The following is a 16,785-nucleotide window of genomic DNA, read 5'->3' as shown; positions in this document are numbered from 1 at the left end:
CACAACCTCAAACAGTCACACTCCAAACTCCACTATGGCCAAGACCAAAGAGCTGTCAAAGGACACCAGAAACAAAATTGTAGACCTGCACCAGGCTGGGAAGACTGAATCTGCAATAGGTAAGCAGCTTGGTTTGAAGAAATCAACTGTGGGAGCAATTATTAGGAAATGGAAGACATGCAAGATCACTGATAATCTCCCTCGATCTGGGGCTCCACGCAAGATCTCACCACGTGGGGTCAAAATGATCTCAAAAATCCCAGAACCACACGGGGGGACCTAGTGAATGACCTGCAGAGCGCTGGGACCAAAGTAACAAAGCCTACCATCAGTAACACACTACGCCGCCAGGGACTCAAATCCTGCAGTGCCAGACGTGTCCCCCTGCTTCAGCCAGTACATGTCCAGGCCCGTCTGAAGTTTGCTAGAGAGCATTTGGATGATCCAGAAGAAGATGAAACCAAAATAGAACTTTTTGGTAAACACCCAACTCGTCGTGTTTGGAGGACAAAGAATGCTGAGTTGCATCCAAAGAACACCATACCTACTGTGAAGCATGGGGGTGGAAACATCATGCTTTGGGGCTGTTTTTCTGCAAAGGGACCAAGACAACTGATACATGTAAAGGAAAGAATGAATGGGGCCATGTATCGTGAGATTTTGAGTGAAAACCTCCTTCCATCAGCAAGGGAATTGAAGATGAAAGGTGGCTGACAATGATCCCAAACACACCGCCCCACATCACCCTCGCGCAGCAGCAGTAAAAGTAACTGAACATGTATTTTGAAGATCCAGATATGCGATTTCGAAAAGTGGAATTATTTCAAGCCCCCACACACACACACCTTACTCAGCAAATAGCCGTTCCGTCTGAAACTTTTAAAGCACTCTAAAGCTGTAAAGTGAGAGACTGGGCTGAGGAGGATTGCAGGTCAGTCTCACAGGAAGCGGAATGCCCTGCTCCCGCTCTTTTAAAGGCCAACAGATCCAACCCACAGAGGAAGTCAGGCCCAAACGCAGTGTTTCCTTCCAGAATGCTTTACTGGAGCAGAGGGCTAGCCATGGAAACGGTGTCCTTGGCGCGGAGAGATGCGGCTTAACGGACCGGCTGCTTAAACATTAACGGCTGGGCAATAAAACAGCTTTCAATGAAACACACACATGCGAGCACGCACACACCATTCCCAGTAGTGACAAGTCCTGTCAACTCTTACACGGCTTAATGATAAAAATGGCAGGGCAAAGATTTGGGTAATGGATGGCTGTCCAGTGTTTATGAGGAATTGAAATATGATTCTAGCTGGGATAAACAGGCTGCCTTTTCACTTAAACCTCCACCGTGGTGCAGGAGGTGCTGCCTGGTGGAGGAGTGGAAAGTTACCAAACCTCAGAGGGACCGAGAAGGGAGGGAGAGGTTCTCTTGGAGTAGCCATATGGCGCTTGAAGACTCTCACGCAATAATAAGGAAAACAGATTTCTACATGTAATTGATTTGTTATAATTGTCTTGAGTTTGTCACTGGGGAGAGGGAGGTTGAACACAATTGAGATGGGTGGAGTTGTAGGTTTGATTCCCCCCCACGGGCTTCATAAAACACCAGCTACATGACCAACTACCAAATAACCATCAACATGGCCCTGGAGTTTATGCTTAAAACATGACCAGACATGAGGGAAAAACTCTGGTCCTAGTGGCCCTCCCCATGGTGTCTTACCTTGGCCAGAGACTGAGGGTGGGCCTCATGCAGGGCCAGGGTAGTGAGGTTTGAGATTATGGTCTCCTGGGGCCAGTGAGAGCTTCTCTCCCCCTCCCCCTTCTCTTCATCCCTCTCTCTTTCCAGCCTCTTCAGGACCTCTCCCAGGGCCAGCTCACGGACTTCGTAGTGCGGGCACTGCAGCAGACACCCCAGGAGCAGGGGTCCTCGCGATGTGTTGCCATCCTCCTCCATGCCCCACAGCAGTGGGCTCTCCACGCTGGCGCTGAGTGCCAGGCGTGCCAGGCTGAGGAGATACTGGGTGGTGCCGGGGGGGCCACACACAGCAGAGGGGCCTCCAGGGGTCACCAGCTCAGAGGCCATCAGGAGTGCCAGCGTTTCCTCACGCAACTCCTTTAGCTCGGAGTCTAAGGAGAGACGGAAAACAGTTAGAGAACATTTGCATGCACACAAAGACACACACACACACACACTTGAGGGAGGTGCTGCCAACCCTCTGGGGTGTACAGGTGACGGATGTACCGCCTCTGTTGTACTCTGTTGGACTGGCTCCTCATTGTGCCAGTCACTTCACACCTCCACACTCAGTCTGTCTGTTCTGTCTTGGCTCCATTGGTTGACAGACGTACAATGACCACACACGTACCCACACCAGTTCTCCCTGAAGCACAGCTTTACCGCGCTACCAGGAAGTTTTTTGGTAACCAAATATCTTTCTGTAGCTCCATCCCCAACCCCCTCCCCTGCTACAATGCTCCAAAATCCAAGACATCTTCACAGGGCCTCCTTTCACAGCCAGCTTAATATTAACCCACACACCACCTCCCTCCACCCCCCAGAAAGAAAAAGTGCAACTCAACCTGGCCCCCTTCGAGCGCCACTCAACATGAGCCAGACAAAAAGGAAGGGAAATGCTGCATTCCCCGGGGACGGTCTAGGGTTACTGCGGAGATGGGCCGGGTTACCGTGGAACGAGATCCTCAAAGAGTCCGGCGGCCACATGAGCGGCCCGTAATGGCCATAATGGGAGGACAGGAATGACAACGGGACGAGAGAGAGAAGGGACCGGTGGGATGAGGATGACTGGAGACAAATGGGAGCTTGTCACACAGAGAGAGAGAGAGAGAGAGAGAGAGAGCACGAGCGAGAGAGCGAGAGAGAGAGAGCGCACGAGCGAGAGAGCGAGAAGAGCAGCCTGTCTGCATTTGGGGGAAGGACACTGCAACCCTATCTGGGTTGTCAGGCCTTTCCTCTCCAGTTAGACCCCATGTAGAAGTATCCACACGTGCACAAACACTCAATCTAGATCGTACACAACTCCACCGTACCAGGGTTCCACAACTCCAGAGGCCGGCCGGAGCAGCAGGGTAACGGCAACAACCCAAACAGAGCTGGAGGGAAGTGAATCAAGTCAAACAGGGAGCAGCCCAAACTCCTGACTTCCCTTTCAACTAGGCCAGGAAACTGATGTTAGGGAGAGGGGGAGAGAAATAGTGAGAGAGGGAAAACATAATTAGGCTGAGAGCAGAGCTGTTTTTATAATGGCATTCATCAAAATAGCTGAGTCTCTTGGGGGGGGGCACAGCCGGGATTCAGTGAGGAAATTAAAGGCGGTCCACCACAAACTGGCTGTGTGTGTGTGTGGACACTGGATGCCAAATGCCAGTATCTCTGTGTGTGTGTGTGGACACTGGATGCCAAAGGCCAGTATCTCAAATCAAATCAAATTTTATTTGTCACATACACATGGTTAGCAGATGTTAATGCGAGTGTAGCGAAATGCTTGTGCTTCTAGTTCCGACAATGCAGTAATAACCAACAAGTAATCTAACTAACAATTCCAAAACTACTGTCTTGTACACAGTGTAGGGGGATAAATAATATGTACATAAGGATATATGAATGAGTGATGGTACAGAGAAGCATAGGCAAGATACAGTAGATGGTATCGAGTACAGTATATACATATGAGATGAGTATGTAAACAAAGTGGCATAGTTAAAGTGGCTAGTGATACATGTATTACATAAGAATACAGTCGATGATATAGAGTACAGTATATACGTATGCATATGAGATGAATAATGTAGGGTAAGTAACATTATATAAGGTAGCATTGTTTAAAGTGGCTAGTGATATATTTACATCATTTCCCATTATTAAAGTGGCTGGAGTTGAGTCAGTGTCAGTGTGTTGGCAGCAGCCACTCAATGTTAGTGGTGGCTGTTTAACAGTCTGATGGCCTTGAGATAGAAGCTGTTTTTCAGTCTCTCGGTCCCAGCTTTGATGCACCTGTACTGACCTCGCCTTCTGGATGATAGCGGGGTGAACAGGCAGTGGCTCGGGTGGTTGATGTCCTTGATGATCTTTATGGCCTTTCTGTAACATCGGGTGGTGTAGGTGTCCTGGAGGGCAGGTAGTTTGCCCCCGGTGATGCGTTGTGCAGACCTCACTACCCTCTGGAGAGCCTTACGGTTGAGGGCGGAGCAGTTGCCGTACCAGGCGGTGATACAGCCCGCCAGGATGCTCTCGATTGTGCATCTGTAGAAGTTTGTGAGTGCTTTTGGTGACAAGCCGAAATTCTTCAGCCTCCTGAGGTTGAAGAGGCGCTGCTGCGCCTTCTTTACAATGCTGTCTGTGTGAGTGGACCAATTCAGTTTGTCTGTGATGTGTATGCCGAGGAACTTAAAACTTGCTACCCTCTCCACTACTGTTCCATCGATGTGGATAGGGGGGTGTTCCCTCTGCTGTTTCCTGAAGTCCACAATCATCTCCTTAGTTTTGTTGACGTTGAGTGTGAGGTTATTTTCCTGACACCACACACCGAGGGCCCTCACCTCCTCCCTGTAGGCCGTCTCGTCGTTGTTGGTAATCAAGCCTACCACTGTTGTGTCGTCCGCAAACTTGATGATTGAGTTGGAGGCGTGCGTGGCCACGCAGTCGTGGGTGAACAGGGAGTACAGGAGAGGGCTCAGAACGCACCCTTGTGGGGCCCCAGTGTTGAGGATCAGCGGGGAGGAGATGTTGTTGCCTACCCTCACCACCTGGGGGCGGCCCGTCAGGAAGTCCAGTACCCAGTTGCACAGGGCGGGGTCGAGACCCAGGGTCTCGAGCTTGATGACGAGCTTGGAGGGTACTATGGTGTTGAATGCCGAGCTGTAGTCAATGAACAGCATTCTCACATAGGTATGCCTCTTGTCCAGATGGGTTAGGGCAGTGTGCAGTGTGGTTGAGATTGCATCGTCTGTGGACCTATTTGGGCGGTAAGAAAATTGGAGTGGGTCTAGGGTGTCAGGTAGGGTGGAGGTGATATGGTCCTTGACTAGTCTCTCAAAGCACTTCATGATGACGGAAGTGAGTGCTACGGGGCGGTAGTCGTTTAGCTCAGTTACCTTAGCTTTCTTGGGAACAGGAACAATGGTGGCCCTCTTGAAGCATGTGGGAACAGCAGACTGGTATAGGGATTGATTGAATATGTCCGTAAACACACCGGCCATCTGGTCTGCGCATGCTCTGAGGGCGCGGCTTGGGATGCCGTCTGGGCCTGCAGCCTTGCAAGGGTTAACACGTTTAAATGTCTTACTCACCTCGGCTGCAGTGAAGGAGAGACCGCATGTTTTCGTTGCAGGCCGTGTCAGTGGCACTGTATTGTCCTCAAAGCGGGCAAAAAAGTGATTTAGTCTGCCTGGGAGCAAGACATCCTGGTCCGTGACTGGGCTGGATTTCTTCCTGTAGTCCGTGATTGACTGTAGACCCTGCCACATGCCTCTTGTGTCTGAGCCGTTGAATTGAGATTCTACTTTGTCTCTGTACTGACGCTTAGCTTGTTTGATAGCCTTGCGGAGGGAATAGCTGCACTGTTTGTATTCGGTCATGTTACCAGACACCTTGCCCTGATTAAAAGCAGTGGTTCGCGCTTTCAGTTTCACGCGAATGCTGCCATCAATCCACGGTTTCTGGTTAGGGAATGTTTTAATCGTTGCTATGGGAACGACATCTTCAACGCATGTTCTAATGAACTCGCACACCGAATCAGCGTATTCGTCAATATTGTTATCTGACGCAATACGAAACATGTCCCAGTCCACGTGATGGAAGCAGTCTTGGAATGTGGCGTCAGCTTGGTCGGACCAGCGTTGGACTGACCTCAGCGTGGGAGCCTCGTTTTAGTTTCTGTCTGTAGGCAGGGATCAACAAAATGGAGTCGTGGTCAGCTTTTCCGAAAGGGGGGCGGGGCAGGGCCTTATATGCGTCGCGGAAGTTAGAGTAACAATGATCCAAGGTTTTACCACCCCTGGTTGCGCAATCGATATGCTGATAAAATTTAGGGAGTCTTGTTTTCAGATTAGCCTTGTTAAAATCCCCAGCTACAATGAATGCAGCCGCCGGATAAATGGTTTCCAGTTTGCAAAGAGTTAAATAAAGTTCATTCAGAGCCATCGATGTGTCTGCTTGGGGGGGATATATACAGCTGTGATTATAATCGAAGAGAATTCTCTTGGTAGATAATGCGGTCTACATTTGATTGTGAGGAATTCTAAATCAGGTGAACAGAAGGATTTGAGTTCCTGTATGTTTCTTTCATCACACCATGTCACGTTAGCCATAAGGCATGCGCCCCCGCCCCTCTTCTTACCAGAAAGATGTTTGTTTCTGTCTGCGTGATGCGTGGAGAAACCCGTTGGCTGCACCGCCTCGGATAGCGTCTCTCCAGTGAGCCACGTTTCCGTGAAGCAAAGAACGTTACAGTCTCTGATGTCCCTCTGGAATGCTACCCTTGCTCGGATTTCATCAACCTTGTTGTCAAGAGACTGGACATTGGCAAGAAGAATGCTAGGGAGTGGTGCACGGTGTGCCCGTCTCCGGAGTCTCACCAGAAGACCGCCTCGTTTCCCTCTTTTTCGGAGTCGTTTTTTTGGGTCGCTGCATGGGATCCACTCCGTTGTCCTGTTTGTAAGGCAGAACACAGGATCCGCGTCGCGAAAAACATATTCTTGGTCGTACTGATGGTGAGTTGACGCTGATCTTATATTCAGTAGTTCTTCTCGACTGTATGTAATGAAACCTAAGATGACCTGGGGTACTAATGTAAGAAATAACACGTAAAAAAACAAAAAACTGCATAGTTCCCTAGGAACGCGAAGCGAGGCGGCCATCTCTGTCGGCGCCGGAAGTACTCGCACAAACTGGACAGGCTATTGAGTCATTTTTGAGTCAACTGTCGTACTGTGGTTTTTCTGTATGACCGACTGTGTTTCCTCTGACTGCTGTCTGGTCATGTGTCAAGTCGTTAGAAAGACACGCGCACACACACTGAGATACTGGCCTTTGGCATCCAGTGTCCACACACACACACACACACAGATGTGTGTGTGGACACTGGATGCCAAAGGCCAGTATCTCTGTGTGTGTGTGGACACTGGATGCCAAAGGCCAGTATCTCTCTGTGTGTGTGTGTGTGTGTGTGTGTGTGTGTGTGTGTGTGTGTGTGTGTGTGTGTGTGTGTGTGTGTGGACACTGGATGCCAAAGGCCAGTATCTCTGTGTGCGTGTGTGTGTGTGTGTTTGTGGACACTGGATGCCAAAGGCCAGTATCTCTGTGTGTGTGTGTGGACACTGGATGCCAAAGGCCAGTATCTCTCTGTGTGTGTGTGGACACTGGATGCCAAAGGCCAGTATCTCTCTGTGTGTGTGTGTGTATGTGTGTGTGTGGACACTGGATGCCAAAGGCCAGTATCTCAGTGTGTGTGCGCGTGTCTTTCTAACGACTTGACACATGACCAGACAGCAGTCAGAGGAAACACAGTCGGTCATACAGAAAAACCACAGTACGACAGTCGACTCAAAACAGGCCCGGGGCACATTGACTGACCACTGGTTCTAAAATGACTCAATAGCCTGTCCAGTTTGGCAGTGGGTCTTACAAATACTAAAACATAACACAATATAACAGAAATATCCACGATACGCCAGGTCGCAATTGTAAATGAGAACTTGTTCTCAACTTGCCTACCTGGTTAAATAAAGGTGAAATATATATATTTTTTTAAACACCATTTTTCACAATAATAATTTTCCAGCAAAAACTTGCATTGACAAACCTGAAACACACTGAACGTGGAAATGCGAGAGTTTTTGAGAGCGAGTACGTGAGAGAATTATAATCGGCACTATGTGGTGTGGGTCTACTCAAAACACGTCAAATATTTAAACAAAAATGAAACCACATTTGGTTTAAATAAACTTTGCCGGGGTAACACTGCACTGCTTTAAAACGTGTAAATATCCATCCGGTGTATTTAGATTAAAAGTAAACAAACTTCTCGCTGTGTAGACTTTCATAATCCAATCCAAGATGTATCGTAAACGCCCAGTCCAACTCACAAACCATTTCCTTTCGCTCCCTCTTAGAAAGTGTCTGTGTGAGAGCAAACTTGTGTGAGGCTTGGAGGTTATACGTGTTTGTTATGTTATGCACTGGGAAGGTATGTGTGTCAGAATAAATTATTGTGCTGGTGTGTGAATGTCTGTGTGAAATATATCCTGATATATGCAAGCCCACTATGTAAGAAAGAGGTGTGTGTGTGTGTGTGTGTGTGTGTACGTACTGCTGGAGTCATGGCCCGTGTTGACCCTGTCCAGGGTGTGTATATACATTAGAGCCTGGTTAAAACAAAGGGTAAGGGTAGAGTACTAAGGGTAGAGTACTGTGCTGACCCACTCAATACGTGTGTGTGTGTGTCTAGGTATGTCCGTACTTCAGTTTCTTGAGTTTACCAGTACACATTCACAGCTGGATTTTACATCATGCTCCCCCGTCATTACCCAAACTGTGAAAAACAAAACCCCAGACGGTGTGTGTGTGTGTCTGTGCTGCAGATGTGCTCTTTCCCATGATGGAGGAGCCTGTACAACCTGCTGGCATCACTCCCTCTAATTATCTTACAGGCCCTGGGTGGGTGGGTGTGTGTCGGAGCATGTTTTTGAGACTGTGCGTCTATGGGAATGTGTGTGTTGATGTTGATGATTTGTGTGTGTGATGGACACAACCCTTTCCAGAAAAGCCAAATCCTCTAGTAATACAAATACATGTGATTCAACACTAGGATCAGCTCCAGATGGTGCTAACGACTTTGAGTGTGTGTGTGTGTGTATGTGTGTGTGTGTGTGTGTGTGTTTAACTGAGATCATTTAAGGTGGATTGAGTCAAGTGAATAACCCATCTGAGCGGTAAGGATAGTGCTGGCCATGGAGTCAGTGGGGTTGGATTTCAGAAACAGAGAGACAAAGAGCCAGAGCCAGAGAGAGAGAGAGCTCCTACAGACGGAGACAGAGCCAGAGAGAGAGAGAGAGAGAGAGAGAGAGAGAGAGAGCGAGCTCCTACAGACGGAGACAGAGCCAGAGAGAGAGAGAGAGAGAGAGAGAGCTCCTACAGACGGAGACAGAGCCAGAGAGAGAGAGAGAGAGAGCTCCTACAGACGGAGACAGAGCCAGAGAGAGAGAGAGAGAGAGAGCTCCTACAGACGGAGACAGAGCCAGAGAGAGAGAGAGCTCCTACAGACGGAGACAGAGCCAGAGAGAGAGAGAGCTCCTACAGACGGAGACAGAGAGACAGAGAGACAGAGAGAGAGAGAGAGACAGAGAGAGAAAGTTCCTACAGACAGAGCAAGAGAGAGCTCCTAACTCCAAAATGTGCTGCTGCTGTTTTTACTGGCTTGGTTGGAGCAGACGGGAGAGGTGGCGGGAGGGAGGGATCAACTGTGCCGCCGTCGAGAGCCCCCCCCCCACCCTCCTCCTTCACCCCTCAGAGATGTGTTGGTTACACAGCGATGTGACTGTCTGCAGGAACTGCCCAATACATTTCCAGTTCCTACTTTGTGGATGATGCCAGTAAAAGTGAAAAAGGATGATTTCTCATCATCCCATGCCCCTGGTAAATGGCACTAACTCTAACCCAACAACCCAACAAAATATCCCTCCAGGGGAGGTAGCTAATTAGGTATAGAAGGACAGAGGGATAGGGCAAAGTTGGGCTGAGAGGGGTTCAGAGGCTGCAGTGTATTTGTTATGTAAGGTTCCAGCGGCCAGGCTGAATGCAGACTTGTTTTAAAACAGCCGTAAACGTTTCCACTGGCCGGGACATGTGTTGAGCACATGGACCAAAAACACACACAACACCCCTCCTCCTTTAACTGGGTCACAGGCACAATCCCGCCATCTGTCAGAGGCTCGCCTTCGGTTTCACATTCTTCCTTTGTGGAGACCATGATCACGCAGACGAACACACACACACACACACACGCACCCGCCCACTTCCCTAAATCACCCAGGCCACAAACCAACCAACAGTTCTGTGAATCGGTCAAAATGGAGGACAGTTGGACAGGCCATGCCAACACACGTCAGTTATTATCATTAAGAAAATGGAGAGGTCATGCTAAGTGATCGAAGTGAACTCTCCAGACCAGAGAGATAAGCCAGACGTTTATGGCATAACATTCACCAGGGTATAGAAATCACCTTCAGAAAAGGCTTGGCCGAAAATGTGTAAACCGCATTTTACCGCTATTTGTACTCCAGGGTTTTCTTTTGTCCTTCCCTCCACCTCAAACCAAAGGTGTTTCCATATCAAACCAACTCAAATGTGTTCCATGCCACACTTGGAAGGGTCACATTGAGTTGGCATCAAATGAGAGAAAACCGTTTGAAAAGGAGGCAACAGTAAAAACCTGGACTTGAAGCACTTCTCCATTTTCTCCATTGTCTTGCCTATCAGTTGTCTGTCTGGTTCACTTACCTCCAACAGGAGCAGCCAGGGGTCCACACACGGCCCCCAGCACGTCCACAAACACAGCTCGGGTCACTAAACACAGGTTCTGCCTGGAAACAGGAGGGAGATATTGAGGAGGAAGGGGATGGGCGAGAGGAAGGAGAGTTAGCACTGAGCATTGCGCTAGACGTGAGTCACTGTTATTTGGATAAAACATTCAAAATGGTTACTTTAAGCAAATTTTTTTTAGTAGTAGACGGGGTTCTGAAAGAGACGTTTCTTTTTTTCCTGAGTTTATCACTGAGTCCAGGCGCAATTTAGATTTTGGCCATTTAGATGGCAGCTGTGTGTGTGTATGTATGTGTATACATTATACATTATACATACGTACGTACGTATACACACACATACACACAGCTGCCATCTAAATGGCCAAAATCTAAATTGCGCCTGGACTCAGTGATAAACTCAGGAAAAAAAGAAACGTCTCTTTCAGAACCCCGTCTTTCAAAGATAATTTGTAAATTTCTGAAAACATCACAGATCTTTATTGTAAAGGGTTTAAACACTGTTTCCCATGCTTGTTCAATGAACCATAAACAATTAATGAACATGCACCTGTGGATCGGTCGTTAGGACACTAACAGCTTACAGATGGTAGGCAATAATGGTCACAATTATGAAAACTTAGGACACTAAAGAGGCCTTTCTACAGACTCTGAAAAACACCAAAATAAAGATGCCCAGGCTCCCTGCTCATCTGCGTGAACGTGCCTTAGGCATGCTGCAAGGAGGCATATGGACTGCAGATGTGGCCAGAGCAAAGAAATTGCAATGTCCGTACTGTGAGACGCCTAAGACAGCGCGACAGGTAGACAGGACAGCTGGTCGTCCTCACAGTGGCAAACCACGTGTAACACCTACACAGGATCGGTTCATCCGAACATCACACCTGTGGGGACAGGTACAGGATGGCAACAACTTCCCAAGTTACACCAGGAACACACAATCCCTCCATCAGTGCTCAGACTGTCCACAATAGACAGAGGCTGGATTGAGGGCTTGTAGGCCTGTTGTAAGGCAAGTCCTCACCAGACATCACCGGCAACAACGTCGCCTATGGGCACAAACCCACCGTTGCTGGACCAGACAGGACTGGTAAAAAGTGCTCTTCACTGACGTGTCGCGGTTTTGTCTAACCAGGGGTCAAAGTCGAATTTGCGTTTATCGTCGAAGGAATGAGCGTTACACCGAGGACTGTACTCTGGAGCGGGATTGATTTGGAGGTGGAGGGTCCGTCACGGTCTGGGACGGTGTGTCACAGCATCATCGGACTGAGCTTGTTGTCATTGCAGGCAATCACAACGCTGGGCGTTACAGGGAAGAAATCCTCCTCCCTCATGTGGTACCCTTCCTGCAGGGTCATCCTGACATGACCCTCCAGCATGACAATGCCACCAGCCATACTGCTCGATCTGTGTGTGATTTCCTGCAAGACAGGAATGTCAGTGTTCTGCCATGGCCAGCGAAGAGCCCGGATCTCAATCCCATTGAGCACGTCTGGGAACTGTTGGATCGGCGGGTGAGGGCTAGGGCCATTCCCCCCAGAAATGTCCAGGATCTTGCAGGTGCCTTGGTGGAAGTGTGGGGTAACATCTCACAGCAAGAACTGACACATCTGATGCAGTCCATGAGGAGATGCACTTCAGTACTTAATGCGGCTGGTGGCCACCCCAGATACTGACTGTTACTTTTGATTTTGACACCCCCTTTGTTCAGGGACACATTATTCCATTTATGTTAGTCACATGTCTGTGGAACTTGTTCAGTTTATTTATCTGTTGTTGAATCTTATGTTCATACAAATATTTACACATGTTAAGTTTACTGAAAATAAACGCAGTTGACAGTGAGAGGACGTTTATTTTTTTCCTGAGTTTATAATGGCCTCTTGCATTTCAAAGATGATAAAAAAAAGAAAGCAAGTTGTTTTCTTTGTATTATCTTTAACCAGATCTAATGTGTTATATTCTCCTACATTCATTTCACATTTCCACAAACTTCAAAGTGTTTAACTTCAAATGCTATCAAGAATATGCATATCCTTGCTTCAGGTCCTGAGCTACAGACAGTTAGATTTGGGTATGTCATTTTAGGCGAAAACTGGAAAAAAGGGTATCCCGTTTTAATCGCTCAACACAGAATAGCCACATGCGCACTCCCTCAAATCGTTCTGAGAAAATATCCTTTCTATTTCATTCAGCTTTGTTCATTTGTATTCTTCATACTATAAAACAATATAAAATGAATGCCATGGAATTCTAAGGAAATCTTGTCTGCTAAATGAACTAGTGTAGCCCACAGCCATATGGCATAGCCAGATCAGGACCTAACATAAGGACAACTCAGAGTATGCTATTTTGTTCTTCTGAAATAGGAAACATGATATGAAGAAAATGTAGTCTGAGACCGGTCTATTGTGATGGTGTAGGCTATATTACATGGATTTATTCGACTTTTAAAAATGGAACGTCAGCGGCTTGTTGGCTATATGTGGAAACCAGGAGATGCTAAATGTGTTTATGTTGATTAACAGTCAATTACGGTGAGACCGGCAGTTATTTGCTTGACAATCACCGGCTGATGAAACTTGGTGACCGCCACATCCCTATTCATGAAGATGAAAAATCCCAGGATAGAGGTGGTCACATGAGATGCCAAAGGGCCTACAGAGTCCCATCATCTCCATGGTGTGTGTGTAATATGTCAGTGAGTCACCAGACAGACTTCTGTAAATATACATGAACGTAACTGTGTGTATGTACAACAGACACCAGAGCAGCTTGTGTGTGAGAGAGAGAGAGAGAGAGAGAGACGGGGGGGTGTATATGTGTGTGCTCGTCAAGCGTGTGACCACAGCGTTCAACCTTAGCGCTGCGAAAGCCCACAAGCGCGTGTGTGAGAACAAGGGGGACAGTGTGTGATGTTGACGTCACATTTTCATCACTCGGATATTAAACACACACACACACACACACACACACACACACACACAGAGGAAGAGAAGAGTGAGGTTTAAGTGAGAACAGATTTGTAAAGGGATGAGCCTCATCCCAACCTGGCTGTTCCAGCACTGTGAAGCTGTATTTAAGATCCTGAAGTGTCAGGGTCTTGGGTGAGGCAGCGGTCAAAAGCACTGCACTGCAGTGCAGTACTGGGGCACCACTGACGGGACCGGGAGCCCCCATAGGTCAGCAAACAATTGGCCCAGCACCACCCGCGGTAGGAGAGGGTTTGGCCCGTGGCTTTCCTCGGCTCATCATGCTTTTGCGACCCTTTGTGCCAGGATCGGGTGCCTGCAAGCTGACTCAGGTAGTCAGTCGAATGGTGTTTCCTCTAACACATTGGTACAGCTGACATCCGGGGTTAAGCGAGCAGTAAATAAAAAGTAGGAGGCTAGGTGGGTCATGTTTCAGAGGACACGTGACTCGACCTTCGCCTCTCCCGAGCCCATTGAGGCGTTGCAGAGGTGAGCCAAGGGATCTAATTCAGGAAGATACGCTTGTGGCCATACCAAACTGAACACGCCTGTTCAGGGTCAGGCCTAGTAAAGCGTCAGATGTCAAGCAAAACAATGCACTCCATATGATCCTTAGGCATTAGTAATGGCCACATCCAGGTAACTGCCAAAAAAAGCCAATACCTACAAAGTGTCTTCATAGGGTGTTGGGTCACCACTAGTTAGAACAGCTTCAATGCACCTTGGCATAGATTCTACACATGTCTGGAACTCTACTGGAGGGATGCAACACCATTCTTGCCTGAGAAATTCCATCATTTGGTGTTTTGATGGTGGTGGAAACAGTCGTCTCAGCCGCCACTCCAGAACCTCCCATAAGTGTTCAGTTGGGTTGAGATGCGGTGACAGACGGCCATGAAATACGGTTCACATCGTTTTCATGCTCATCAAACCATTCAGTTGCCTGCCGCTCATGCCCTTTGGACGGGGGCATTGTCATCCTATCAGGCCATAACCATGGTAGCCAAAATAATGGCATGCCCAGCATTAATATACATGACCCTAAGCATGATGGGATGTTAACTTCAGGAACCACACCTGTGTGGAAGCACCCGATTTCAATATACTTTGTATCCCTCATTTAAGTGTTTCCATTCTTTTGGCAGTTACCTGTATGAAGACACTGGTATGGTGAACCATTAAAAAGTGTGTTAGTATGGGCCTCTGTAGTCAACGTTGAATACACTGGGAGAGCAGGCAGCCATTTTGACGGTCAGTAGCCTGATGCTGACTCATTCTAGAATATGAAAACTTTAGTGACCGCAAGCCTAAAAAATTGGAGGATAACAACTGACTCAAGCTAGAATTCAATGGTTATGCACTCATACATTGACATCCCATGGAATTGTTTTACTTTGTGTGCACTTAGGGCATTTTCACACAGTTTGGAGCTATCATTTGACTCAGAGTTATTTGTAACATTGTATTAAATTAACCAGAGTCACGCATTAATACTGGTGGTTTGACTGCAAGCACTTTGAGATGCACGCAGCATCATTACTTGAGACATTCTGTGAGTAGCAGGGCATTTATGAGTTCACTAAACCAGAGATACGGGTTACTGATGGCCTATTCACGGCGCAGTCAGAGCAGCTGCGCCGTTTCCTTCTGCATGTTGTTGGAAGACCAAAGTGAAAGTAAAATGAAGTTTGGGACACAAAGTGATGCTTCATGATAATCATAAATGGATTTAAATGTGAGCGTGAGCATTTTTGTCCAATAAATAAATGACTTGCATGGACAAGTGGTTTTGTCTAGGGATTTTTGTTTGTTTTGACATTTGGCAATGTGAAACCAACCAGACGAAAATAAAAAAATTAAATAAATACAATGCTACAAATAGTCAAACTGATTCGAACTATAGCTCAAAACCGTGTGTGTGAAAACGCAAGAGTTGTTTGCAAAGTTTGAATTCCTACTTGACAATGCCCACATATCACATTCGCTAGTGGTAGGTAAAGGATGCTTCAAATGAGCTCAGTTGTAGACTGCCCCTAGGACTGTTTCCACTACGGGGGGGGGGTGGAGTAGAGTCTCTCTGCCCCACCGCCAGCGTGTGCGTCCTGTATCTCTGCAGGGGGTTGTGAAGCGGCAAGCGATCAAACGGACAGATGGTGCAGCGCCTGAGCGAACAAGAATCCACCTCAGCATCTTAATAAGGAGTCACTGGGACCAAGCGCAGCAAGCTAGCTAATCCCCTCCACACCCCTCTGTGCTATCTCCTGCTTACCTGGTCAGGCCCTGGTATGGGGCAGAAAGACTGGTGGTTGTGGTGGGGGGGTTGCTTCCTTTGAAATGGAAGCCTGTGTGGGGTGTGAAGGGAACTCAGCCAAAGAGAGGATGGGCAGTGGAAAAAGAAGCTATTCTTAATATCAGGAACGGATGGTTATCTGTGTTGCGGTGTGTGTGAGAGAGCGAGCAAATGAGTGGTGACCTGGAGGCGAGCCACAGTCGTGGGCGCAGGGCTTGGCTGATGTCACTTCCTGCCGCCTGGGGTCTGTGTGTATCCGTCTGGTAGGAGCGCAGCAGGAACAGCACCTAGACCACACACACACACAAACACAAACCATTTGGTTAAGTAATTTTGGTTAATTTTGGTTAATTTGGTTAAGTAATAACCGTGTGTGTAGCTGAACGACTGAGGCGTGAAGTGCCGTGCGTTCGACTAGGCAAACAATCGCTGAGGTTCGGAGACGTTCACAAACAAAGTCTAAGTAGTTTACATTGGTCTGAAAACCGTTGTGTGCAGTTACAATGTGGCTGTTTGGGACCAAGAAAGACACAACGTTTTGTTACGTGCATTACAAAATGGCCTAATGATAATAATACTCAGTTGAGATTAGGGATGCACATTTTGGGGAATATTCAGAGGTGGAAACTTTCCATGGGAATTCACGGGAACTATTATTAATACCATTTAAATGTAGATGTTTCCGGCATTGGATATATTTAACATATCATATGGAGACAGAAACATAACACTTTTACCTTGTCATAAGTAGACATAATTGCAAATGATTAAATCCTTCCAATAGAAATAAAAACATTAATTTTGTAATGAATTGAACTTAAATTAAATGAGTTGATTCTTCACATGGGATGATTTCACTGAACAAAATATAAGGAAATATTGAAATATTGAATATCCATCGCATCTCCCAAAAACGTTTTTACATAGATCTGTAAAATGATGGTCTAGAAACTAAAGCTTTGGTTGTCTCCC

At 47.3% G+C, this 16,785-nt stretch overlaps 1 protein-coding gene across 1 annotated transcript in view; it reads right to left on the bottom strand.

Annotated features, from left to right (window-relative positions):
- thada (THADA armadillo repeat containing) overlaps window positions 1-16,785 on the bottom strand; it is a 104,217-nt gene that overhangs the window by 37,423 nt on the left and 50,009 nt on the right. Inside the window, exons 30-32 of the mRNA XM_036982928.1 lie at window positions 15,997-16,100; window positions 10,511-10,593; window positions 1,715-2,121 (exon numbers count right to left, since the gene is read on the bottom strand). Of these exons, the coding sequence (XP_036838823.1) occupies window positions 1,715-2,121; window positions 10,511-10,593; window positions 15,997-16,100 (594 nt within the window). The remainder of the gene's footprint in view (window positions 1-1,714; window positions 2,122-10,510; window positions 10,594-15,996; window positions 16,101-16,785) is intronic.

The sequence above is a fragment of the Oncorhynchus mykiss genome, chromosome 1 (genome assembly GCF_013265735.2).
Source record: "Oncorhynchus mykiss isolate Arlee chromosome 1, USDA_OmykA_1.1, whole genome shotgun sequence".
In the NCBI taxonomy this organism is placed as follows: domain Eukaryota; kingdom Metazoa; phylum Chordata; class Actinopteri; order Salmoniformes; family Salmonidae; genus Oncorhynchus; species Oncorhynchus mykiss.
Note: the sequence above shows the minus strand (reverse complement) of the source record. Positions and strands in the feature narration are given on the sequence as shown.